The sequence below is a fragment of the Lichenostomus cassidix genome, chromosome 2, assembly GCF_008360975.1.
Source record: "Lichenostomus cassidix isolate B80296 chromosome 2, HeHo_3.0, whole genome shotgun sequence".
Classification (NCBI taxonomy): domain Eukaryota; kingdom Metazoa; phylum Chordata; class Aves; order Passeriformes; family Meliphagidae; genus Lichenostomus; species Lichenostomus cassidix.
The window spans coordinates 91339358-91367273 of NC_139482.1; the positions used below are offsets into that span (position 1 = coordinate 91339358).

General features: G+C 39.5%; 1 protein-coding gene across 4 annotated transcripts; it reads right to left on the bottom strand.

Moving 5' to 3' along the window:
- Positions 1–1356: 1356 nt before the first annotated feature.
- STX17 (syntaxin 17) lies at positions 1357–27471 on the bottom strand. Of its 4 annotated transcripts, XM_085052376.1 has the most exons (9): positions 27139–27219; positions 26790–26833; positions 21631–21812; positions 17547–17612; positions 11819–12038; positions 6568–6686; positions 6435–6485; positions 4788–4874; positions 1357–4114 (listed from the first exon to the last, which is right to left on the bottom strand). In XM_085052376.1, the coding sequence occupies exons 3-9, from the start codon at positions 21751–21753 to the stop codon at positions 3875–3877; spliced, it is 906 nt and encodes a 301-aa protein (XP_084908502.1). In that variant the 5' UTR covers positions 21754–21812; positions 26790–26833; positions 27139–27219; the 3' UTR covers positions 1357–3874. The 4 variants fall into 4 exon arrangements, with proteins under 4 accessions (XP_084908502.1, XP_084908503.1, XP_084908501.1 ...); XM_085052377.1 differs by lacking the exons at positions 26790–26833; positions 27139–27219 and adding an exon at positions 27306–27471; XM_085052375.1 differs by lacking the exon at positions 26790–26833 and having other exon boundaries at positions 27139–27269.
- Between the last annotated feature and the right edge of the window lie 445 nt (positions 27472–27916).

Below are 27916 nucleotides of genomic sequence, written 5' to 3' on the forward strand. Positions count from 1 at the left end.
CATGGTCCCACGCAGCTGTGGCAAAAGTTGATCCCAGGACAGGTTCCTGACTAAAGCCCCTGCAGCACCAGGCACAGCAGACTTCTATGGAGCATTTCTGAGGACAGAGTTGCTGGTACTACACTAAGCTACAGCTGACTTAAGCAGCTGCAGTTGGGAGCTGAAAGAGAATTGCAAGGCTTTTTTTACAGGTATACTTTTTTGTTGGTTTTGTGAATCTGTATTTTGGAGTGCACATAAAATGCTTGCAAGTCAGGTCTTCTCCTGTCCCACTCTCCATCTCTTCACAAATCAAGCCTTTTTGGCAGCTGAGTCATACTGCCTTTCAGTTGGAATCCAAAGATGTGAGCAGGGTGTGGTTTTAAGGCTGCCTCCTGTTATCTGCAGGTGATGCTACACAACTTCTTGAGTTGTGATAACCTCAATTTTAGTCAATTCCTACATGGTACCTGCAAGTACTAACTCCTCTGAGGTTCTTATTTTTCCTTGGGATTCTTGGAAGAAAGGGATTTATAACTGCCATTTGGCAGAGGATGGGTAAACTTTTTCTGAAGAGAAGCTCATCATCCACCTGGTAGCACAGTGGCTGGTGCTTTCAGCTAGAAAGAGATGAACCCCCTCTGCCATTCTTTAATCCAAGTTTGCTTTTGAGAGAAATAACTTGTTCCCAGAGCTTTGGCATCCCAGCACTAGGTGGATAATTACCTGTAACAGGTTTATGGCACTTACATGCCCAAGTAATTATGGTGTGCATTCACTGGAGTTGGACCTGATCCTCCTGGGTTCTTGATGATCACTGACCTGGCTGTACCAGTGCTCGAGTGCCTTTTCTCTGCAGGCAGAAGGCCGAACAGTTAAAACTGAGCTGTGCTTGCCTGCCCTGCTGCTGAGGGGCACTTCAGCTTTTTTCTGGTGATACAGAGAATTTGCCTGGAGAGAGCCAAGTGCTCATCAAAATCCAAGTTGTGTTTCAAATTGAGCCATTCCACCATTTGGTGCTCAGCTTCCCACTCCCTTTAACACCTCTCATGGCTTTTCCAGGAGAAGTCAAAATATTGGTATTATCTCCTTATGGAACAAACCTATTCCAAACTGTTTTCAATTGAACTTGAGTCCATTTCTGAGCTATCATGGGTGTACAAGTTACTGGATGCATGTCATATTTTAGGAACTTGAATTCATTTCAGTCAAGGTAAATATTTCAACAGCTGAAGTATAGCTTTGGGAACTCATTACAGGTTTCTTACATCTTGGTGGTGTAATTATTTGAACAATATCAAATTTGGGAGGAATTTCTCTTTTAGGATGCTTACAGGAAATAAACCCTGATGTTCTCAGTAAAGGCTACAACCAGTCTCATAGGCAAAAACTTTTATTTGGTTTGAAAGAATTATTTATTTCTTACAATTCTTCTGAATAACACGCCTAGCACTTTAATTGCTAGTTTCATTACTCAGATGCTGATGTTCCTTCACATTTGTAAATAACCCGCCTATTTTAAAACATGATAGCTTAAATAACAGTCTCCCACATCTAGTGTGTACACAATGATTTGAAATTGCTTCTGCAAAGATGCAAGGGAAAAGAATAGTTTTCATGGTAGACCTATCATAAAATGAGTGCACACCAAGCTGAATTTGTATAAGCTGGGGCAGGAATTCAGTCTTATGAATTTAGATTGTCCTGGCATTATTCCAGCTTGGGGGGAGAGGATGGAGTCCACAGCATACAGCAGGAAAGCAGAGAGAGCGTTTGAAAATCATACAAAGGATCAGCCACAGTTTCTGATTCAAAACATTTTTTTTCTTAGTTTCTTCCTTTAAATGTAGAAAATAAATATCAAAGAAATCAACAGCCTTGCTATGAAGTTGTTACACGCTCATTAACTGTGTTTACATCTGAAGTAGGTGTGTTGAAAGGAAAGGGCTTTTTGCCGGTCAGGAGCAAATGAGCTGAATGACTCAGGCCATGTTTTTGCACTCCAGCTGATTTTACCAGTCCAGGCACCATGGCTTCAACACATGCAGTTTTGACAATGTCTGCAATTACTGCAATAGTGAAAACTATTCTTGCACACATTGGTTCCCTGAATCTCAGACCTACTTAAAATAGATGTAATGCTCTGGCTGATAACAATTTCAGTATTTTAAAAGTAATAAGGAATAACTGCTCAGAAGAAGTTATTTGTGCTGTAACTAACAGTTGCTTACAATGTCTCTAGGCACAAAACCCCATCATCTGTCATTAGCAGACAGTGATTTCCAATGATGATATCAAAGTAGTGGTTATTGAAAGGTAGCTCTTTCTATAGTACACTTCCTTGGACAGTGTTCCCTGCTAGGGAGCCTTATCTCAACACTGACTTCAGTGTGCACCTAATAAGACTGGACTCAAGCAGAGCTCAGTATGAATCAACCAATCTAAAAACTTTAAAAAGCAGCTTCCCAACCTCAATTTCTGTTCCCCCAAACAGTAGCAGCAGTAGTGTGGGAAGTGTCCTGAAAGGGTGGAGGTAGGACCATGTGCCAAATGGTAGATTATGTGACAATCGTACGATTATATGACAATAACAACACGTTAACACTTCTGTATTTAACAATGGAAGCTCCAGAAGCAAAAGGCTTCTTAAGGAGGGTTAGGTAACAGGTGTCCACTATAACAAGTGAGCCAAAGCACTGCCAGCATCTCACCCCGTACAGGCTCCACAGCAGATCCCAAAATCCTGAAGAGGCTGAGCAGCTATTCTCCAGTGTGGGTGGAAGCAGAAGTTTTGGCACTGAAGAGTGCAAGAGTGCAGCTGCCCAAAGAAGGGTGGTTTAGGCTGTAAGCTGAATCAGGTTGACATTTCCAACCTAGTCCCAGTCTCTGGGGCTGCCAGCTGGCACTGAGAAGGGGCCTCAGGCCACCCTTGAGGATAACAGCCTGTGGAGGGAGTGGGCCTGGCTGCAGCACTGCCTTCCAGGGCAGCTGTTCAGCTCTGCCACCAGGGCACTCTGGGCTCCAGGAGAAGCCAGGGCAGCATCTTACAGTAAGTGCTGCTTCAGCAATGTGAGGCCTCAGGTTCAGGAGGCCAGAGCTTGGCTCTTCATCCTGTGTGGTGTTCTCAGGACAAGCCAAGGAGCTGAACAGCTGTGGAAAATTATTATCCTCCAGCAGAAATCCTGCAAGGTTGCTGCTTAGACTGCTTAATTCATAACTGCACTTTGAACAAGGTGAGGAGTTTACAAATTAAAAAAAAAAGGTGCCTGAAAAGAGGAGAAGCAGCTTCCAGTGCTGATCTGATATGGCTGATGGAGGCAGATATGATAACTTTTTTCACTTTGCTCACCCAAAAGTCTCACCTTTTCTTTTGACAGCACATGCTTCCCTGTGCATTATTAAACAGGCATAATCAGTCATAGCTTGGGGAATTGCAGGAAGAGTTTGGGAATCCAAATAAATGCAAGTAAATTTAAAATACTATGACTGTGAAAGATTGATGGCATTTATTTTCTTTTCTTTGGAGCACAGCAATAAAAGCTCCAGCTTCTCATAGCATTCATAGGAAAGCACTAGGATTTTCCAAGTATCTCTTTGCATTGTCTGCAAGACACTTTGTGCAAATTTGGCATGAAGCACCTGTCACCCATCATTACAGCTGTGAATATAGCTTACCTAAGAATTATATAATTAAAAGTTATCCATATAATTTTGAAAAGACTGATGTCACCACATCTGAAAAGAGAAATTCTGACACCACTGTTTCAGCCCTCCTAAGGAACAGTACTGTCATCAAAATTCACACAACTCAGCCTTGTATTTAAAGCACAAGGCTGCAAGTCTGTAATTAGCTCAGCTACTACACTGTTGTTCCTGGCCATAATGAATCTATACTTCAGCTGGATTTTTTGGCACTTTGGTGAGAAAGCTCTGGACAGCTGGAAGAGACCTGCTCAATCATTTTTTGTTTTTTCCTTTGTATCAATTTTCCACCTGTGAAGCCCAAAATCCCACCACCAAGTGCAGCTGCAATTCCTGCTACTTTGAAGCCTGCAAGGAGACCAATAGGACCCCCCACCACTCCACCAATGACTGCACCTGCCACAGGCAGAGCTGCCAGCTTGTATTTTGCAGCCTGTAAAGGAATAAAAAATAGTTAGAAAACTTGCCTGTGGCGATGTGCATTTTACCCTCACTGCTCTTGGCAATGACTTGAATGCTCAGTGATAAATAAACCTTACAAATTAGTATTTTAAAAAGTATGACAGAACATGCTAAAACTAATTCAAAATCAGCTGTCTTGTGTATGCAGTTGTGAACCAGGTGGTTTTGGCTGCTGTGTACACTGGGTGTTACCTGGTCACCATCATTAAATCAAATCAGAAACTGAGAAAATGCTCAGATTTTTCAGTGACAGGCCTGACTCAAGCTTTGGGTTTTATTTAGCAATTGACATGAAATGGGATGGAAATGGCAGCTTATCATCAACCTCTTTTTTAATGTTTATGTGATTCTTGTAAGCCAGTCACTGACTGCACTTGGCTTTGCAGGTAAACCAATGTAGCAACAGAATAGTATTAAAAAGGCCCCCCCCAAATTAAATAATTGTATTTCCTAGCAGTCTGGATGTGATAGAAAATTACAAGAGAGATTGATTTTTCTTTTCCCTGCTACCTGTGGGTCATTTCTTCCTTATTTCCTTAATTGCTGGCTCCCTCAGCACTAAAGACGGCAGATCAATGGGGTTAATACAGAGGGTGGCTGGGAGGCAGAGCACCATTGATTCACCAGCAGGAGCAGATCCCTACCTTCCCCAAGTTTTTGGTTCCCTCTTCAACATTCACAGCAGCACTGTTGACATGGTCTTCAATCCTGTCAATCTTCTCCTGCTGCGACTAGATGCAAAGGAATTATGAGTGAGGTAACCTGCTGGGAAGCAGCAGTGAGCCAATACACACCATTTTAATGCTGTAATCAGGGCCCCACAGCAGCTTTCATCTGCGCCCGGCAGCCTTAGTGGTGCTCCATGATTAGCATCTGATAAACCCTGCTGAAACTACAGACTTACTTTGAAAATATCTAAACTATTAAGTAATAATATAGGGTGGATTTTAGACAATGTCTTGCTGTAGTTAAAGAAAACAACCCAAAACATATGATTTCTAAATCTTTTATATGAATAGAGGAATTCACATTCCAAAAGGAAAAATAATTCATACTAGTCTGTTTTGTTTCCTGCTGAGCTTCATGTTAAAAAAAACAACAACAAAACTAAAGGACATTTATAAGATCAGTACTAACTCAACATAAAAAGCTGCATCAAGAAATCTAAGCAGAAGTGTTTAATTACAACATTATAGAACAATGACTTCAGAAATAGTGACAGCACTGAAAATATACTTGATGTTGCTCTGTATTTTACTGTTTGATTTTACAAAAACATTACATCCTTTCTCCAAATGCAGTCAGTCAGATTCCCCTGCAGTCTCTCCTGGGGAATACTGGAGCAGAAGATAAAGGGGTCTATAAGTTTGTTTATTCTTACTTTAATCTCAGCAGTATGCAGGCTGTTTTATGTCACAAAATAATGAGACGGCTGATGTTCAGCTTAAAATAAAAGGCATTCTGAAATTTTTGCCTCTTTGTAATTCAGAAACTGCTGAATACACCAGCTCTAGTATGTTCATCTACTATGCAGTCCACCCACCTTAGATGCTTGCTATTCCATCTAATGATGGTTAAGTGTAAAATCCAGAAAGTCCTGGGAACAGGACTTTTTCCTCTAGCCTTTAGAATACGGGATGAACATTTCTGGAATCCCTCTCCAGTCTAATGGTTCTTGGGTTTTTTGTAGAGATGAAGCAGCACATACTCAGCAGAAAGGATAAAAGCTAGGTTATTTCTCCCTACTAACCCAACAGCAAGGAGATTTAAGAACTCTCTAGGAGATGATAATTTGTTTTTAAATTCCCTGTGGCACAGGAAGAACTAAACATTGGGAACCCATATTTTGGCAGTGCTGTGAGATCACTGAGAGAAAGGGCATGATAAAGGTGAGGGATTTTTTCAGTACACCTGATAAAGTGAGAAAAGGTACCTGACAAACACCCACCCTGTGCAGTGAAGGCTGTTGCCACCATTACAGTTAGAAATGGTAAAAATTAACAGGACCTGGGTAGAAGTCTGCAGCCAACTGTAGAGCTCCTGCTAAGGTTCAGCTCACGGCCACATGCACTGGCTGGAACATCGTTGCTGCTCTGGTGACAAGAACTTGGGAGCAAGTCCTGGCACTAGTGCTGGAAGAGGAGAATGCTTCCCCCTCAAAGTGCCACCTTGGCAGAGCCAGAATCACAGCAGAGGCACATCCTCATCTTTTTTGTCCCCACCTAGCAGTTCCCCATTCACCCTGTTTTTGTAGGAGACTCTGTAGGACAGAATGCAGAATTAATACTTACACAGACTAAGAGAGAAAACTCAGTCACCAACTGGTTGAGCTCAATCAAGTCCTGCAAAAAAACCCAAATGTTACTTTGTGATAGTTTCTAAAACCAAGAGAGCCAACATGGCAGGGAGGGAGTTCCAACATACCCCTTCTAAACTTTCCCAGGACTCGGCTGCATTTTCTTCCTGAGGTATTTCCGGAAGGCGGGAGCAGATCTGGATTAAACTTTGGGAGCCATCCTTCACTTCCGTGCTGTAGAAAGTTTCTGAATGAGAAACATGATGTTTATAAATAAATGCACCAAACCAGGATGCAGGTGGTGTGCAAACTTTCTCACTCTTGAAGTCTCTCAAGGGTAACCTGATACTTAACCTAATTCCAGCCAAGCAACAGCCCCAAAAACGATCATACAGGGAGAAGATTTACAGCACTACAGTTTCTTAAAAATACGTTAGACAAAGAAATAGATTCATTTCTATCAGCACATTTTCACAACCAGTCCTGAAATGATACTAAATTATACTCTTGAATTCAAGGTGATTTAATTCATTTTGTATTGACCAGGTTGAGCTTGGGACAAAAAACTTTTCATTTACATATGACACATAAAAATGCTGTGCTCCCAAAACTGAACAGACAGTTTTTCATTATATGATTGATTATCATGCTTGTGGTTTGATTTTCAGCCATTTGGAACTAAAAGAAGCTGGAGGAAAAAGCTTTCAAAGCAAAAGCAGTGAAACCCAAGTAATGTGGTGCCCAGCATTCTGTGCTGGATCTGTTGGGTATCAGTACTGTGAGGATGACAGACATTTGCAGCTCAGTGCCATACAGGAAATATCCTCAAGTATGTTCCTCCCTAAATCACCTGGATTGAACACAGAAGATGTTAGGACAAAGTATGGTGTTAAAAATGAGGAATGACAGACAGTGAGGTGGCACTGGGGAGAGCAGATGCAATGGACAGACACACACACACCTCCTCCAGTCAGAGCCCACTCTGGAGCCACTGTGGATGTCATGGGCATGTGTGCAACTGGGGACAACAAACTGAGCAACAATAAGGAAAAATAAAAAGTTTGGCTTGTCAATACAAGGATTAAGGAAGAGCTTGAGAGTCTGAAAGGCAGACTGGAGAATGTGTGTATGTAAACACAGTGCAAAGATCATCTCAATTCAGACAATTTCAATTTCTGAAGGGGGATCACTCCTTTAGTAGGACACTGGTGTTTCCTTCCATGGGAAGTCAATCCCAAGAGAAAGCTTTATTATGGGGAAGATGCTGGTTAGATATGTCTAACAACAGTAAACTGTAAATACTGTATTAAAATCTTTAGAAACAATGGTTGTGCCAAGGTACGATAATAAGATTATATAACTGTTACAACAACAGATATGACCAATGGAAAACAAATAAATATAATCATATTAATAAAAAAATCAGTAACAGTGCATGCTTATCCATGGAATTAATTTAAGATAAAATAAAAATGATACATTTTCGTAACATTTGTCCATTTTTCAACATTTTTATCCCAATATCTCAAAATACATTAAGGACCTAATCTTCCTATTCTAAGCTCAGTAAAAGTCTAACATCAATGAAGTTGATATTTAGAATAATTACTAAGTAAACAGAATAACAAGAATGCAGTAAGCAATTTGGGGGTTTAATTTGGGCATGTTTTTCTTTCTAACTATTTCTACCTCTTTTCCTTAAAGAATCCAGACATGGAAGGCACTTCATGTTCTACAATCATCACCTGATCTTCCAGAACATATTTTTGATTTATAACCTCGGATTAATTAATGTTGTATACTCAGTTCTAAAATATTGCTTTCCCCTTTTCAATATAATTAATCATATATCCAAATGTATGCATTTTCTGAGAAAACTGTTCTGACACATACTCTGACATTTATCATTGGTTTTGAGGATCTTATTTCAATCCTACACAATCCTATTTCGAAATCAAGTTTCTTCTGCCCTGAAAGGCATACTCTTCCCTAATCAGCCACAGGCATGCTAAATTGGTTAAAACTAAAAAATTCATAATTCAAAAGCAAAATAAAAAGCTCACTAAGCAAAACTGCCTCCTCCCAAAACCTCACTCTGGTCTGTTACAAACAATCTATGCTGACCTTCTGTAGAAAAACACATCCTTGAAAGTGTATGAATGACACCAAAGTTTTGCATGACACACATTCAAGAGAAATTAAAATTGCAAGTAGGTTCACATGTTATCATTACCTAATAACTAAAAATTAGTGAGAAAAAATTTCTCACAAAAATTCTTCATTTACTTAAAAAAACTAAAGTAAAGAACAAGAAGGGTAGGAGGTGATCACATTTGGGCTGAAAGTGTAAGTAAGAAATTTATATTCACTAGTTCACTTTTTATCAAGTCTAACCAATTTTAATAGAACTGAGAATGGAAGTGGCTCCACTAGTTCACTTACAGCATCTCCACAGAAATAATACAAAACACCTCTGCAGATTTCACAGAGCAGCTTTTCACCGCATTACACTTGAGATAAAAATCTAATACTCTAGAAGATTCAATATGTTGCTTAAAAGATTTGAGTAATTTTAAGAGTGGAGTCTAACCTTTTGTTAATATTTGTTTAATATGCAATTAAATTCCATTTCTATTGACCCTCATCTGAGGATGATGAATGGGGGAAGGGACTGTATCATATCACTGACATGCCTTCTAAATGAGAGATTTGAATTTGTAAACTCCTTCCTTCTCTACCAGATGGGAAGCAACATGCTACAAAGAACAGGCACGTATTGAAGCTCCTTTGATTAAGATCAACAGCCAAGATTTGCTTTCAGGACTGCAGCCTCTAAGCACAAAAGAATAGGCAATATATTGTGTCTGTGTTAGCAATTCAACAGGGCTGCTTGCACAGGCAGGCAAACTTGAAAAAAACCTGTTTAATTGTATTTAGTTGTCTGCCTGTCTGTCTGTTTCACTTTAAATGGGGTGAATTATTTCCACATTCCTGAGCCGACTTGCAGATGCCTGTCATTCCAGTAGTATTTTTCTGTTCTTCTCATCCCCATCTTTCTGATCAATTTATTGTCCTTCTGAAGTGCTGTTATACTCAATGTCCTCTGTACTTCAAAGGTATTTCAGATTTCAGAAGCAGCCCTGTTCTTTGAAATTGAACTCCAGTTCCCATTCACCACCTATGTAATTGTGTAAAAAAGAAGAGCAGTAAGCCAGGACAAGGCCTTTCCAATGAAATACTGGAATTTACTGAGAACAACTGCAGAAAGTCACCAAGAGAAAAGAGATCTTAAATTTAGTTCTCATCATAACAGAGAAGAGCTCACAAAGAGACTGAAAGTAATGGCTAATATATATGAAGGGAATCACTGAATACTAAAGACAGTGAGTTCCTCACAAAAGAGATGTCAACAGATTGGGTAAAATGATTAACAGAAACTATGTGGAAGAAGTTTCTAAAGGATAAATGACTGCCAGAATTGCTGGCAGACACCAACAAAATAGGATGCACTGAAGATGACACCAAATTGTCCTGATGCAGAGGAAGATGTTTATGGCTTCAGCAAGAGCTCTTCCATGCCCTGGATGTCAAGAATTTGACACACAGTATGAGAACAAAGAAAAATGCAAGAATGGATAGCTAATATCATAAAGACTAGGACACAAATCAATTGCAACTACCAAGGGGCATAAATGGTAGCAAGGAAGTTTCTGTGAATGTTTTTGAAGTTAGAGAGAGACCAAGGAAGTGCATTGCCAGACATAAAGGTAGCTTTATGCTGGTATTTGATGCAATTAATTTAAATAAGAAAAAGAGAGATAGGCTGAAACATAAAGAGGATAGGTTAAAAATGTTCAGATGAACTAGGCCTATTTAGGGTCTTCGGGTTTAATGAAAGTCACTCTAGAGCATTTAAGAAATGGCCTCTGAAATTTCAAGCATATTTCTGAGAACTTGAATAAAGTGTTCCCAGAGGACTGCAAGAGAAAAGACTTTGAAATCCACAAAGATATTAGGACAAACTACTGAACAACCAACTACAACATGCTGAATGTATTGAAGAGGTCAAGATTTATGTCAGAAGCCAATTCAGTCTTTTCTGTTAGCCTTGTAAAAAGAGAGAAGTTTTTTTACAATGGGGCTGGTGAGGCCCTGGCACAAGCTGCCCAGAGAAGTTGTGGATGCCCCATCCCTGGAAGTGCCCAAGGCCAGGTTGGATGGGGCTCAGAGCAACCTGGTCTCTTGGAAGATGTCCCTGCCTATGGCAGGCGATGATCATCAAAGGGTCCCTTCCAACCCAAACGGTTCTATGATTCTGTGTCTGATGTATCTTGATGTTCACAAGGTTTGCTGATACTACTGCACATGACATTCTTGAAAGCAAGTCCAGTTGTCAAATCTACTTCTCTCCCTGCTCAACCATGAGGCTCACTGGCTTGTTAATCACACTTGATAGAGTTCTTATTCTGCATGTAGCACCAAGAAGGGTCACAAAATCAAATCTGACAGCAGGTTCTTCTACAATGCCACTGACTAAGAATACTCTTTTGTTTTAAGACACATGAAATGCTCAGATCATTTGAAGTAATACTGCAGCAATCAAACTAATTACAGATCTGTGGAAGGATTTAATCCTGATGTAACCAACTTTCTCACAGATCATTAGGAGAGAGCACTAGCCAGCACCAGGGCGTAATACAGACTTCTAGGGATGGCAGAATGACAGAACAAGGACTGAAAGACATTTTATACAGAACAGAGGGAAGACCAGCAAACATGTCTGATTCCTAGCATGTTATAGTGTGTTTTCAAAATCTTTTATTTAAATGGATTTATACTATTTTCTTCTTTCTTGTCAGTTACCAAGTTAAAATGCTACAGGAAGAGATGTTCTTTTCTACAGGAAGATTCCTCTTTTCCATATATTTCACCAATGCTGTATTACACTGTTTGTCATATAAAAATCTTTTTAGTATTTCTTCACTAATTCAGTGAAAATGGCCAAAATGATTGCTTGCACATGATCAAGTGATTTGTGGGAGGAAAAAATAAGTCAAGCTACCTTGAAACATGAATGTAAGTATTCTGCTTCCTATGAAGAGTCCAGTATTTCAAGATTCAAGGCTACAGGATCTTTCTCATGGAAAGCCATAGATAATTTTTTAATTTTTTTAAGATACTTCAGCATTTTCCACTTATCAAAATTCAGTCACAGATCATGACAAAAGTGTGGTGTAGGAAAAGAAAATGAACTTCTTCAACAACAACTACTCTTCAACTGAAATCTCATTTTTTTTCATCATTTATATCTGGTCAGGGAAATTGCATACTGGATGCAATGATAGAGAATAAATAAATACAGAAATTAAATTCTACTACCTTGTCCCAGAGTTACAGATCTGGTTAAAGAGGCATCCTCCTGTTCCTTGAGTTGCCTTTTAAGTTCTTCTGCAGATTCAGAATGCAGCTGCAAGAAGTCCTTAATAGCAATTGAAGCTTCCTCTTTAACAGGATTGATCATCCTCTGCAGAACTGGGATGTCTTCCTGTCGGACTCGCAAACAGAGTTTCTCCATCTCCCTCATATTGGCACGGAGTTGCTGCAAGAATATTAAGAGTTATTTTGTAGCTTACTGTAGGAACCTTCAGTGCCTGGGAGGCACCTATCATCTTTATGATCAAGGGACAAGTATTTGTGAAGTCATCCCCACCACTATTTTGATTTTCTGGCTGTCAATTTTGTACTTTATCCACTTCTTCAAGTCAGTTTGTTTTATTTTGGGTTTCAATTAAAGCATTTAATTAATTCACTGTGGAATTTCTGAAGTTATTTCCGTTTCTTGGATCAATTTAGGACTTTGCCAAAATATTTACTCAAGTTGCAACAAGTTGCAATAATATCCAAATAAAGTAAGTGCTTATCAAAATTTGGGGTTTTTTTTCAATAATAAGTGACTGTGGTCATCACAGGACCCCAAAATACAGTGATTCACAATCACCAACTACCCCAAAACTATCACATTCATTTTGTGAAGTCAACTTCAGGGATAAAGGAGAAGGATTACTCTTTTTTTTTCAGATGAAGGACAAATATATTTATTTGATTGAAATATCAAATTTAAGAAAACATATAAATATTTCTTTAGTTACAAGACTTTTGAGAAGAGATAAACTATTCACAACTAGCAAGAAGAGTATGTGTTCAAGCATTTCCCATGATATAAATTTCTGTCTAACATCCAGAAAAAAGGGGGTTTTTATTGCCTGGGCTTTTAAAATCTAAAAATGCACACAATTTTTCTCTTCCTGCAAATGAAAAGAAGAAATTTATGGTTTAAATTATACCACATTGTTTTAGGACAGAGTTTTTATCTAATTATATTAAAAAAATAGAACTGTAACAAAAATATATTCATTGCATTACATTCCAGTGATACAATAAATACTATTCTTTATCACACTGTTTACCAATTGTTTTGAATATTCTTCTCACAACAGAACAAGACAATGGATTAACACCAGTAAGTGGTTAGAAACAGAAAGGTTTTCTTCTGGAATACAATCCAGGTACAGGTAATGCCTTAGAAAGGCAAAACTGCCTACCTGGAAAAGCAAGAACTAGATGGAACTAATTTTATTTATATACACTAGTGGAATTAATTGTTTTTAGTATTGCTGAAAAAAGAATAGTAGAAAATATAACTAGAGAAGAAGGAAGGGAATTATTCAACAACATGTTGAAGTAACATAGCACAAGCATCCAAATAAAGAACTATTGATTTATTAAAATCATGTGTCAAATTACTAAGATTAGATTAGATTAGATTGTATGCTTAAATTAAGAGTACTATTAGCCAAATTAGGCTACATTATTCAAGACTAACCTCAGGTAAAACCACTGAGTGACAATTAACAAAAAGGGAGATACAAAAAAACTAACTTTGCAAGACACTGAGTTGAATTAGAAGCATGGTAGCTAGTAACTATTCTCATATATTTCTCACATCAGTCTACTTCGCTCTTCCTAGTATCTTCCCCCCTTGGTCTGCCCCTAAGTACTAAAAAAAGGACAATGTCACCACTGTCCTAGTGCACCATGTGCCAAAATTCTTCATTTATAAAACCTAGGAATTTCATTCAAGAAACAAAATGGGACTATCTAGACACAACACTTAATTTCCTAATTTCTGAGAACTACAGGAAACAAAATTCTTATTATCCTGTCTTTAGCCATAATGGAGACCGAAAAAAAAAAAAAAAAAAAAGACACATCGAACAAAACTTGTGAAACAGTGACAACAGAGTTTGGGATGAGATAACAATGGTTCCACAGCAGCTTCTTCTAAACAAAAAGGAGAACTTCATAGCTGAAATTGAGTTAAAACATAGCTCTGCTTGGGATCTGTACCACTGCAGCCACAGCTGGGGCAAATTACAAGTCCTGTGCAGGACCAACACAACACCAACTGGCTGATGGGAGTTTGCACAGATCCTGAACAGAAGCTTCAAGAGGTACGAACTGCTCATCCTAAGAAATGGCTAAATCAGATCCTCACTTGCACTGTTCACTATTACCTTTCTGATCAAAGAGAAATATTTCTGAGCAAGAAGATGGATGAATCAGATGATGATATTTGCCTATTTAGTGAAATTTAATTTTAGTAGCTCTTCCTTTGTGGTTTTGAAGAGAGAACTCTTGTTCCACTTACTGTCAACCAAACAGAAGGTGAGAGGATTCAGCCTAGCAAGAAAGCTCAGCCCTGCTGTGAGGAGATAGATCCTAGGAGCTCACCAGGGTGTAACATCATAAATGTTATGGATATGCAAATGACTGTGACTTCTTTCCATAATAATTTTAATGGCACAGAGTTTAATTTCTGGATAGAGCTTAAAAGTGTATCACTGTCATCCCAACTGTTTGCACTTTTAAAAGAAAGCTTACTTGGCAGGGAAGGTAATACAAAATTCTCTTTTTGTTTATGGGAACTCCTGAGTTTCAAACTCTCCAAATTCAACCCAAAAGACACAGAATTTTTCTTTATAGTAATTGCAATTTTTGTCTACTATTGCTGACCAAAGAGAATGTATGACAGACCACACTGACTACTCTCCCATTTATATATCCCACAAAGTTATTTGGCTTTTTTGTTTCACTACCACACAATCAGTTCACTTCTACTCTCTGTCCCTCAAGCCTTACAAAATTCCTGGCTAGGTAAAAGGAACTCTGAGTTTAAGGATATCTTTACCCTGCAGATGGCCACAGGCTGCAATAATGAGCTGATCTTACATGATCCTTCACTGATACCACAAACAATCTCCTGCAGAAATAAAGTTTTCTATACTACCCCTGATGTCCTCACAACATATCTACACAGTATGCCACAGAGGTACCTAATCTGAAGATCATTTTAGGGATGTTACAGAAGACCTGAGCCACACAACTGAGCTTTGAAGATTTATGCAAAGAAGAGCTGACCAGAAACCACCTTTTACTTGTAAACCATTTTCAGCTGAACTAGAAATCATAAAAATGAAAAAGGAAAAAAAAGAAATAGATTAATAATTTTCAAGCAGCTTTCCAGGTTAGAGCAACACAATGGAGAGACTATGTCTGCCTAAATGTGTTTTGCTGAACAGCCTATTTTCATGGACTGAATACAGACTAAAGTCAGACTGTTCATCCACAGTATTTTTCCTTTTCTCTTGGTTTAATGTTTTATTTCCTCTCTAGTAACTGTAGCATTTCCCTTTCTCTCACTACAGAAATGATCAGGGCAAACCTTAGATGTTACAACAAAATACTGCCATTTCACTGAAATTAGCTTAAAACATGCAATAATTAACTAATTGTGTGGTACAGTCAGCATGTATGTGGGCAAAGCCTAGAAAACTGCAAATTTATTCAGGCCTTAACATTTTAAGAAGTCCATGGACTGTCTCTAAAAATGAACATATACAAGAGCACATTCAAAAAAACTAATACGTGATATACAAGAGCTATTTTCTCAATATTTTGAAAGGGTCTCTTCATGCCCTGTGCAAAGATTTATCTGTTTTCTTTGCCTTCCTTTATAGAAATTTTTAATGTGGCACCCAGTCACCCAAAAGCACAGCAATAGATTTACGCTCATCTATACTTCTATTATAATTTTGACCATCATCAAAAGTACAACAGAAGTAATTATTCTGGGTAAACTGAAAATTCAGAAAAATGGCTAATTATGTGCACATGGATTAAATGTAGAATGGCTGTGCATATATTTGTCTAAAACCTGTGGCGGATGCCTTGGGTCAATATTGACTTAGGGATTCCTAATGTATTTTTACAACATCTAATTTTGAGAGCAAAGTGTGTGCTGCAGAGAACATTTGGTATCACAATAATTAATCTGATTTCTTTGCAAACAAACAGATCACAAGTCCATTGGTAAACATTTAAACAGCTTACAGCAAACACATTCTACATGTCATATAATTTATTATCAAGTACTCCAGACTCCTAACTATTTAATTAAAACAAAGAGCCAGTCTGTGCTTCTTGCATGGATGCAGATACTTATTCTGCTCTCTGGGTATCAGAATGTGAACCACTTTAATGCATCTAGATCTGTATCCAGATCTAGAAGCAATAAGCATTAAATAAAATATAAGAAAATTTATTTTGGCTGAAAATGAAAACAGCAAGCTTTAGATTCAAGACAAATATAGATGTTTCAGAGACAAATAAACAGTTTTCTTATTAAAGCCCTTAAAATATCTAAAAATAACATCTTCAACGTAATTATTTTTTCTCTAATTATTGGCAGGTTTTTGTCTTGCTAAAGAGATTATATTGATAATTAAAAGTCACAAGAGAAGCCTTTCCCACAATTTAAATGTAAAAATAGATTAGAGAACAGACATAAGAAAACACATGCTTACTACACCACACCTGTTAAAATGCCATTGTTTTCATAGAATCTCCACCTTTGGAAGATTCTTTGAATATGAAGAATAAATTTATATTCAAATTTCAAAAGTATGTGGTGAAAAATCAAACTTTCAAACCTCCAATTAACAGAAAAATCAACTTGATTTGATGTGTAACTTCATGTCATCCATACTAAACAAAAAGCTCATTAACATCTTTCATTCCTCAAAAAAGACACAACTCCAGCTCTGCCTACCATCTTCTTCTGTTGTTCAATCAGGATTAAGTTCTTTCTGAGGTGAATTGGTTTTGGTTTTTTTTAATTTTTAGTCCAGTCTAATTTCCCACAAGAGTCAGTAAGGCACTGAAACAAACATGGGAATTTACAGTATTGAATTGTGGGATGCAGTGGTGTAGGACTGTGCCGGCAAATCCTGCTTATCTACATGCAGTGTAGGTCACTTACAGCAGCAAAGACAGGTCCCTCCACTGAACAACACGTTTGAAACCAACACAAGATGCCTCTCCTGGCCAACATGTCTGTTCCCAGAATAGTGGCACTACAGCTGTTCAAGCCAGTAGATGCTATACCTGCCTCAGCAAACTTTGTGCTGCAGATCTGATCTTTGTGCTTTTCTTTGGCTGTGTGCTATTTAGCTGATGTTTGGCTGAGCTTCTTGCATCACTTTCATCAAGACATAGGTATTTTTAGAAACAGTGTAAGATCCCCTGTGTGCTGAGTTATGGATGACTATGCATGAAGTCACTGAGATGATGCCTGTGCTGACAAATGTGCTGGTATTTCCTCCCTTGATGATATCATCTATTTAGCAACAGATGTGTACACCAAACTAGTAGTCCAGATGTTCTCTATGTCTAAAATCATGCTTTAAAATTAGCAGCATCCCTTATTGCAAGAGCTGCCTTCTAATTTAATAATGTAAGGGGATAGCTTGCAAAAGATCAGAGTCTCCAAACTTTTGCTTCTTCAAGAAAATGGAAACATTTCTGACTGTATTTGCCTTATAGGACACAATTATGATATTCCTACCTTTTAAATTAAGTAAAGCAAAGCTGTGTGCTTGCCAAACCCACCTGCCAAATACATGACTCTCAGAAGGTCCACCCCTGAGGTAACCAGAACTATGTATGCAATTTAATCCCATCAGTAGCACAGCCATTTTCATATCCTTACCTGAACCGTTCGTCCTGCATTGATGTGCTCTTCGTGCAGTCTGTCCCAGAGCCTGCATCTCTGATACTAAAACAGAGGAAAAAGACTCCTTAAAATTGCTATTTTTACCAACTGGCTATGCAGGAAAAAAAGCCACCTTTGGTAAACGATCACATAAATTTTCCATAACTGATAGTAGTCAAGTCATAAATAATTCCACTGCAAAATTAGAGAGGCAAATAGCAATATCTTTAGTGAAAAAAAAAAAAAATTACAATGTGTTTTACTGAATTACAGACACCTAGGGTTTCAGCATCAGTTTTTAACATCAAAGTGATGCTGCATCCTGACACTGCTCTGGCATAAATCACTTGGTGGGCACTAGAACAAACGCCAGAAGAAGGAGAAAGGGGTGAAGTAGTGGGTAAGTAGTACTGATCATATATGACAATGAGGTATATGATACTATTGACAAAGAAAATGGCATTCATTACACAATGCTACTGTCTTCATTTACACTTAACATTTCTATATAGTTACAAACACAGCTACAAGAACCATCAGGCCAGATCTGGCACCTCCATGAGGCTCCACTAACTTAAATGGGAAACTATCCATACAGTACTTCCCATGGGACAGAGACCAGACTAGTTATAACATTAGGAGAGAGCAAGTTTGGCAAAAGAACTTCAACCCTGTCATCATTAAATTAAATCAGTCCTTGCTATAGACAGTTGTTACAAATAATATAGCGACTTTATCATGAAAAAGAGTAGTAAAATAATAGAAATAGAAGCTGTGATTCCTGGAATGTGTGCTGAAACAATCAAAGAATGCATTTACAATATTAGACAACATTAGAATATTTATTTAATTGTTTAAATAACTAGACAAAATATTTACCATGATTTGCAAGGTATTTTTAGGTAAAGTTTAATTCTTCAATTTCTTAATATGCTTTGTTACCAATAAAAAACTTTATCTACAGCCTACATATTTCCATTATTATTTTCATAACTTTAGATGCCACAGCAATAACGATCACAAGTTAGTCAATTTCCTAAAATACAATGAGAAATCTAGAGTTAGTACTTATTTTCAGAGCAAGAAGTTCTTTCATGTTAGGACTTTGTAGTGCTACGGAAGATAAAAGGTTTAGTGTTCAACAAAGTCAGATTAATGTAATTTTTCTAGGAAACTGAATAACAAAAACCTTTGATTAAATTGCTATGCCATTAAAATTACTGCCTGTGATCTTCAAATTAAATGGACAAAAAGCTCTGTATCAACAGTAGATCTTCCAATTCAGTCACCTTTGAAAAAGTACTGAAACCGGAATTTCTGAGGTTTTAACAGCAGTTTAGGGAAAAATCACCTATTTGATTTCAATTGACAGTCATACATTGTCCAAATAACTATTAAAAAATCCTGTTATGCAGTTAGGAAGAATTCCTCAGGAGACCTTTACTGCTCTTCATAATTTCTACTAGAAATGCTCAGCACTTTCATGTGCTTTATATATTTAGAGGTTTTATTACTTTACTTCAAAATTCCGAATATGCTAGTGATGAGCCCAAAGAATGCAATGACTTAACATAGCCAGAGCAACAACATTCACGTGGTCAGAGAATTCCTCCTTGTTGACTTCTCTTTGTCATCCAACACAAAGTAGGCCATACTCCCGGACCATGTTCACCCTGGGGGCCTCAAGGATAATAAAGCTTGAGAAGAGATGGTATTAACATTGTTTATTGTGGAAGCTGGGGTTGTTCAGCCTGGAGAAGGTTGCATGGAGACCTCATTGCAACCTTGCAGTACCTGAAGGGGGCCTACCAGGAAGCTGCAGAGGGACTCTTCATCAGCAACTGTAGTGACAGGACAAGGAGTAATGGGTACAGACTGAAAGAGGGGAAATTTAAGTTAGAGATTGGGAAGGAATTTTTTACTGTGACAGTGGTGACACACTGGAACAGGCTGCCCAGGGAGGAGGTCGATGCCACATCCCTGGCAGTGTTCAAAGCCAGTTTGGATAAGGCCTTGAGCCTAGTGAGAGGTGTCTCTGCCTGTGGCAGTGGGTTGGGACTAAATGATCTCTAGGGTCCATTCCAACCCTTAATATTCTATGATTTTATCATGAACAAATACATGTAAAACTGAGGGAGGTCCATGAAGTAAAAACATCTATGGAATCCTAACCTGTTATGTCAGGTCCAGAGGAGGGTCACAAAAATGGTCCAAGAGCTGGAACAACTCTCCTGTGAAGAAAGGCTGAGAAAGTTGGGATTGTTCAGCTTGGAGAAGGGTCTTGAGAGACTCTAGTGCAACCTTTCCATAAATAAAGAGGGCTTAGAAGAAAGACAGAGACTTTTTACTAAGGCCTGTAGTGACAGTAAAAGGGGCAATGCTTTTAAACATTTAGAGGGTAAGTTGAGATTGAACATAAGAAGTTGTTTTATAATGAAGGTGGTGAGGCACTGGAACAGGTTGCCCAGAGAAGCTGTGGATGCCCCAGCCCTGGAAGTGTTCAAGCCTAGGCTGGATGGGGCTTTGAGCAACCTGATGTAACGGAATGAGTTCCCACCTCATGGCAGGGGGGTTGGACTAGATGATTTTTAGAGCTTCTCTTGCAAGCCAAATCACTCTATAGTTCCATATTTTTGTGACAATTAATCATACTTGTGCTATAGCCAAATAGTTTTATATTCTACAATAGAAGTATAAAACATTAGGTTACTCTTAAGACACTCAATCTCTTTTGCTCTGTGTCCATTCTTTTCAGAGTCCTCTTCAGAAAGAAACTTTCATGCTTCTGCTTTGGTTCCCTTCCATTTCTTCTCGAAAGTATTCAGTGGACATGGAGAGAACTCAGAAATTTGTCACAGCATCTCCAAAATGCTAAAAGCTCTTCAATAAATGTCTTATCTGAGCGTATACATTTGTATAACACCACAGTAACACTCAGATACCCTAATTTCTCATTTTGTGTCACCTTTACATATCTTCCCACCACAACAGCAGTCCTCAGCCAAAGGTAAAAAGTGTTTCACACAACATCCTTTGGCACAATCACAAGAAATGAAATTAAAACTGAAAGCAAGAGAGAAGTCTTACAGCACTTCTTTTTTCTGAAAAGGTTGTTGCATATCACCAACAATGTTTAGGGCAGTAAGCCAAACAAAATCTCCACCTTCCTGTACTACCAAGACAACTTCTGTTATCCAACAGAGACTTACAGAAACCTGCAACTCTTTTGGATACACATGCATTTTATTCCCTCTTGGAGTGAAAGGCCATCCAATCCATGGAATGTGCTTTAGAAAACAAGGATTTTCATGGGGAAAACACGGAAAGAAAGTAAAAAGTACAGAGAACTGATTTCTTATGGATATAGCTTTTAAGTCTTCCAAAACTGTCACACAGAAAGTTGGACTCTCAAATAGTTGAGAAGCAATGATGATGAATTTATGGTAGCCACTTCCTCTGAAAAGGTGTATTCAAGGTCAAATTTCATTATATATTGATTTTATAGTTTCTTCAAACAGTGATTTAGGAGATTAATTGTTTAGACTATCTCTGGAACCCAAGGTTTAAATCAATATTCATGAAATGAGGTTAGAGATATTGGCTTCATCATAAGTAAATAATGTTGCTGCTCTAAGCAATTTGACATAATTAGTGATTTTTGCTTAAAAGTAGCCTGTAAAACAAACAAGATCAGATTCTACAAAATTATCCTTTTAGCTCTAGGGATGTTTGGTTTACATGTCTGAAAGTTAATTTTACAAAAAGTACTTAAGAGAAAATCATCAAGACTGCTCACAAAAGTACTGTAACACATTCATTATGGCTAAAATGTATGACAAATATATAAAATGCAAATTATCATAGAAGTATTTCAATCAAACTACTGCTAACATTGATGTTTACCACAAACATAAAGGCCTTTGTGCAAACAATTACAAACCAGTACAGAACTTCCGTATGTAGCCAAATTTGAATTAAAGCACTTTGTTATCAATTTCTCATCAAAATTTCTACATAATCTTTCAGTGTGACTGCTTCTATACTGTAAAATGAACTACATTAGTAAAAAGTGACCACTAACCTTCTCAATATTTATTTGGTGTTTTCTTAACCTTTCCAAATCTGTTGGAATCGCCACTTTAATGAATTTCTGAATTGCAGGTTCAATTCGGCGGAGTTTAACTTTTTCCTCATCTTCAGACATCCTAAAAGCAGCTTTCAAGTCAACAGTTGTCCAATATACCTTCACCAAGGTAAAAACCCCTAAAACCCAAAAAAATTAAACAAGAAGGAGTAAATTTGAATAACTTTTTAAAGAAATCAAAGTAAGATAAATCAGTCTACCCAATAATCATATATTCCCCAGAACCACAATTAAGCAGTATTAATACGTAATATCTGGACACTGTATTTGCATGTAAATGTATTATTTTCACTTATTTGCAGGCTTTGGGGATCATTTTTCATAGATAACACTAACAAGAAAAAAAAAAGCTAAGTTATTAATGCAGAGGGAAACATGCTTTGCAGCATAATGACACATAAAAAGGTTGGAAAAAACTTCCAATTAGATGCTTTGATGGATCAGACCTCATGTTTTGCAAATTCACTTTCAGAATCATCCCAAAAATTGTAAAACATGTCCTGGAAAGACACCAGAATAAAATTAAATTTGGAATTCCATTTCCTGGAAATGTTAAGGGCTCCTGAATGAAGATTTGCACTCCAAATTGCATATGTCCACTACTAAAAATGGTTAAGGCATCACTCAGCAAGAGGTATAAACAGCCTGCTGAAATATTTGCAGGGCCAGCAGGTATATAAGCAGCCTGAATTCTGTTCCCTGCATATGCATAAAACATATTCTTTTATTTTCAGTTCTCTAAACGAGAGATGTGAAGTATTGTATGTAATAGCATTTATCTACAGAGCTTAGGAGTAACATAAAGGAGTTCTACTATGCTGAATGCACATAAGGGGAAGGAAGGTATGTATGAGAAAGTTTTATCACGAGTATCAGTAGAAAGACTTGTGCTAACTTGGTTACATGGAAGTACCTGAACTACATCAGCAACTGTATCAGAAAGCTTTCCTGGATATTCCTCTTTCAGTAACTAAACTGATTTAAAGTAATTAAACCAGCACAATCCTCCTGGTACAGGTGAGCCACAGCAGAATGTCACAGGTTAAAAAACATTCCTGTTTTTCACACAGTCAAACAACTTATCAACAATGAAATTAGACATTACTTTTCTCACATCTACCTATGGTGTGAAAATGCAGAGGGAGGGTGCTGATGTTTTTCTGAGACCTGTGATTCCTGCAGGCAGAGAGCACATGATGGCAGACACCAGGTGAGGGCACTGGGTCTTTGACTGAACTGCTCAGTGTTCAGCCCCATCGCTCTCATGCAGGCTGCAGGGAGCACACATACAAACCTGCTCCAAATTCAAAGGAGCCAAGGCGGAAGCATCTTCCAGCAAGGAAGGGAAAGCACTTCTGGTACAGGGAGGAGGATGGTTGCAAATAAAACAATGCTGCATTTTTCAGAAGAACAGAATGCAACAGAACACTCTCCTCCTTTACTTATCTCACCTAACAAATAAGTTGAAAACTGTGGGAAACAGTAGACTATGTTAGTAGAAGTCATGTAGACTGTGGAAAACAGTAGACCATGTAAGAAGAAGTCAATCTTTAAGGTTTCAATGACACATCTTTTCCTTTTATAGAACCTCAGTAGGAAATTATTTCATCAACTGACTTTGCAGTCACTGCTACACCATTCCCACCGCAAATTATAAAGACACACTATCAAGCAGTCTTAAAAATCCCCTTCTAACCCAAGGCATTTAATATTAACAGTCCTTCATACAAACCTACAAATAAACATGCAGTGGGTGGTTGACCTCACATTTTTCAGATTGCAATAAGAACTTTAATCCTTTTGTATTGATTTACTTTTTTCACCATTCTAAAAACAGTAGTTTAAATACAAGATGGTAAAAAATACATTCTATTATGCCTTGGTCACTACAGTCCCTAACATTTGAAAGAGGCACTCACATATCACAGTTGAACTCTGTGAGTCTAGAACAGATTTTTTTTTTAAATGATCAAAAGATAACAAGCACCATACTCCAAACTGTAGTACTTCCTCTTCAAACACACATTTAATTTCCTGACAGCTTATACTAATCCATGAGTTTATGAGCTAGAATTAATTAAAAATTGGTTCCCTAAAGATATTTAATAGCCACGTCATGCTTTTCTTTAATACTGAATCATCTTGAAGACACGATGACACAAATTCTTCAAGCTTATAACACAACATGAACTCACAGAAACACACAGCCCATTCTGTCTTAGAACAAATAGGGCAGAGATTAAGCTAAAACCATCATAAATTTGTCCTTAACCTTATGACATCTAGAGATTGAGAAGAGTCAAAACTGATAGTTTAGATGACTTACAATCTGGAGTACTGTGAAAGCAGAGTTAATGTAAATAACGGCCATGGGCCTTGGGTAGATGATCTGAATTTTGAAGATTTGGCTGCGTGCAGGGCTCTGGGTAGTAATTTTCTTCTCTTTAAGAACTCCCAGACAGTAAAGTAACTTCCATGACAGCGTCTACCAACCTCTTAAAGATGCTGCTGCCTAAAATTCACTGTGCAGCAAGTTTGAAAAACTAAGAAAGAAATTCAAGAACTTCTTACATTCGCATCAGACCTCCTGCTTAATTTTGCCTGAAACAGTATAGTAGCTTCTGCAACAAAAATTCTGAGCCATAAATTATCAATGCAATGTCTTACTTTTTTTTAAAGTTCATATAATATTAACATTTAATAAATAAAATTAATGTTTCGCATTGCTGCTTGTTGCTGATGCAATTTCAAGGAAACCTTGCATACTTTATTTGACTTGTGTTCTCCTAAGCTTAACTTTAACAATTAATTTCTGAAGTAATAATGCCTGTTCTTAAAGTAATCACAGAGTAACAGGACAGTTTAGGTTGGCAGGGATTTTCACATGCCATCCAGTACAAGCAGAATTAGATGTCATTGCATGAACCCTTGTCCAGTCAAGTTCTAATACCTCCACGGATGGACACTCCACACACTCACCAGATGCCTCCTTCAGTGTTTGACTATTGCCCAGGCTAAAAACAAACAAACAAACAAACCAAAACAATGACCACCAAGGCCTTCCTTGTAGCTAAACTAGCTTGTGTCCATTGCCCCTCATCCCACTGCCATGCACCACCAAGAGCAGCCAACAGCTTCTACCCCCAACAGTAAGATCTCCCCTTGTTTCGCCTCCTCTTAAGGCTGAACAAGCCCACCTCTGTTTCTCCTTGAATATCAAGCACTCCAGCCCTCTAACCAGCATGTGGTCCATCACAATACACAGGTCCTTTTCTGCAAGGCTGCTCCCCATCAAGCCTTCCCAACCTGTTCTACATGCAGGGTTTTCTTATTGCCTCTGCTGGAACTTTTGAGGTTTCTGTCTGCCCATTTCTCCACCCCTCTGAGTAGCAGCCCTGTCCAGCCCACCAGCCACTCTCCTCAGGCAAGTGAAAACTGCACTCAACTTCAGCTTCTTAGGAAGGTGATTTTGCCTCTGTTCTTGGATCCAAATATCAGTGACTGAAGTGATACTTATTCAGAAGTAATCAAGACCCAGAAGCAGAATAACTTTCAGTCAACTATGTCAATAAAAAAGGCATATCCAAAGCATGCTGTAGCAGCACAAGCCACATAGTTGCAGTCAACCACAGGTAAAATTCTTCCCATGTATGGCAACATACTTTTTACTCCTTATTAGGAGTTTCAGAAAATGCTGCTAACACATGTCAAATATTAGCACTCATGAACTTCTGTTAAACTGACTAGTGCTCTCCATTCAAATACTGTACAACAACATACAACAAACCTCAGCAGTTCTGCTTTCCCAGGGAAACACAATGTAACACTCTGATTTGATTTTAATTCATTCACAACACTTTAGACAACTGCTGGCACTAGAAGAAGTATTTCCACCATAAATGCCTTGGTGATAAGGGCTGAAAGGCCAAAAAGTTTATTTACAGAGTTTTTCTCTGTAAATAAAACTAATTAGAACTAAAATTAAAACTAATTAAAACTAAAAAGTTTTTCTCTGTAAATAAAACTAATTAGAACATAAGGATGTACAACAGCTTTCTCCTGAAGGTGACCTGAAACACTTCCTAGAGTAATACTGGTCCCAAAATTGCAGTGACAATTCACCGTTGCTCACTTGACTAATGACTGTAGCTAGTGAGGAACATGCTCCTGTGACAGGCTACAGCCAAACTGCACTTTGGGACTAAATTACATCTCTTGTCTGTAACATTAATCAACGAATAGTTTTTTTAGGCTGAAATAAGGCACAGTCACCAGTCCCAGCGTGTTCACAAAGGAACACGAAACTGCTTAGTGGGATAAACAGCCACACGTGTGGGATCTCCCACAGACCACCCAGAAGCTGTACGTGCCAGGCTGTGGTTCCCAGCAGATCTGTGCACTTGTGGATCAGCTGGCAACATGGACTTGATCCAGGCAAGGCAAGGGCGCATGACTGCATTTTGAGAAATCAGAGTGGACAACAGGCATTTTGTCCTAGACTTACATGTTTAAGCCAGCTGCAGTAGGGCTGAAAATACCTAATGACTAACACATGAACACCTTTTGCACAAAGCTAAACCGGTGGAGCGAGTCTGTAGTGGGCTGACGACTGCCATAAGAGGCTGCAACAGCTCAACCTGCAACCAGAGCCCTAATATTGAGTGTTTGGTATTAACAGAGCTATACCTCTGCTCTCATGGCAGAACCACAGAATCAGTTAGGTTGGAAAAGACCTTTGAGATCATCAGTTCCAACCTATCAACACCACCCTGTCTACTAGACCAGGGCACTAAGAGCCACGGCCAGTCTTTTCTTAAACACCTCTAGAGACAGTGACTCCATCACTTACCTGCGCAGCCCATTCCAATGTCTAATCAACGTTTTTGTGGAGAAATTCCTCCTGCTGTCCAACCTAAACCTCCCCTGCCACAGCTTAAGACCAACAGGTTTCAGAGGCCTACCCTGCCTGTACCATGCCCTGAAAAGGTGAGGGGTGGGTGCAGAGAGCAGAAGCAAAAAAAAAACAATAAAGACAGGCTTTAAGTCTTATGTAAAGGCTTCAAGCAGACTAAACTAGTTCATTTTTCCTGACTTACAGTTTTAAAAGCTTGGGCAATGCCAGGCTAAACAATTCGCCACGCTGCGAAGAATAAACAAATAAGTAAATACAGAAATAAGACAATCCAAGCTGTTGTGACAAGTTCTGTCCCGGATCAGCTCCCCTGACCGCGGGGGCCCTCGGGCCCAGCCGCTGCTGGGGACACCCCGGGCTGGGCACCCCCAGCCCGTCCGCCGGGCAGGGCGGCAGCGGGACGAGCCCCGCCGCTCTGCCACCGCCCGGGCCCGGGCCAGGCCGGGGGAGCGGCAGCCGCCGCGGCCTCGCCGAGGCTCGGACCCGGGAGTCGCGGGGGAAACCCGGCGCTCGCTCCGCGCTGCGGCTCCTACCGGCCCCGTCGGCAGCGGCCCGGCCCCGGGCACGCCGTGCGCCCACCAGGCCCCGGCCCGGCCCTTGCCTTCGCCTCGCCGGCGCGGGTAGCGAAAGCGAAAGCGGAGCCGCCCCGGCCCCGCCGCTCCCCGCTCCCTCCGCCCCCCGCCCGGCCGCGGTGCCTCACCATGGGGCGGCCGTGAGACAGGCGCTGAGCGCGGCCGGCGGCGGCCCCGGGACGCTGGGCGGGAGCCGGCGCGCTGGGCTCCCCCTCCGGCGCGGGGAGCGGCCCAGCCCCCGCCCGCCACACGCACACCCCCGCCGCCGCCCTCGGGCCATCTTCCTCTGGGCTGTTTCCCTCCGGGAGCGGCAGCTCGGGGGCGGGAAAGGGCCGCAGAGGAGGAGGAGAAGGAGGCGGAGAGGCTGTCCTGGCCGCGGAGGCAGTCCCGGGAGTCTGGGATGGGGGCTTGTCGGGAGGGAGAAGTTAGATTTATTCCTTTAAAAGAGAACCAAAGATTCCCGACAAAATTTTAAGAACATTTCATAGAATCGTAAAATATTCTCAGCTGGAAGTGACCCGCAAGGGTCATGGAGTCCAACTGCCGGCCCTGCACAGGACATCCCAAGATCACACCATGTTCCTGAGAGCATTGTCCAAACATTTCCTGAGCTCTGTCAGGCTGGTGCTGTGACCACTTCCATGGGGAGCTGTTCCAGTGCCCAACCACCCCCTGGGTGAAGAACCTTTTCCGGATATCCAACCTAAACCTCCCCTGACACAACTTCAGGCCATTCCCT

Coding starts and splice junctions, on each gene's coding strand:
- STX17 (XM_085052374.1), bottom strand. Junction 17,613..21,630: donor ACCAAATAAATATTGAGAAG/GTTAGTGGTCAC, acceptor CCTCTGTTTTAG/TATCAGAGATGCAGGCTCTG. Junction 12,039..17,546: donor ATGCAGGACGAACGGTTCAG/GTAAGGATATGA, acceptor ATATTCTTGCAG/CAACTCCGTGCCAATATGAG.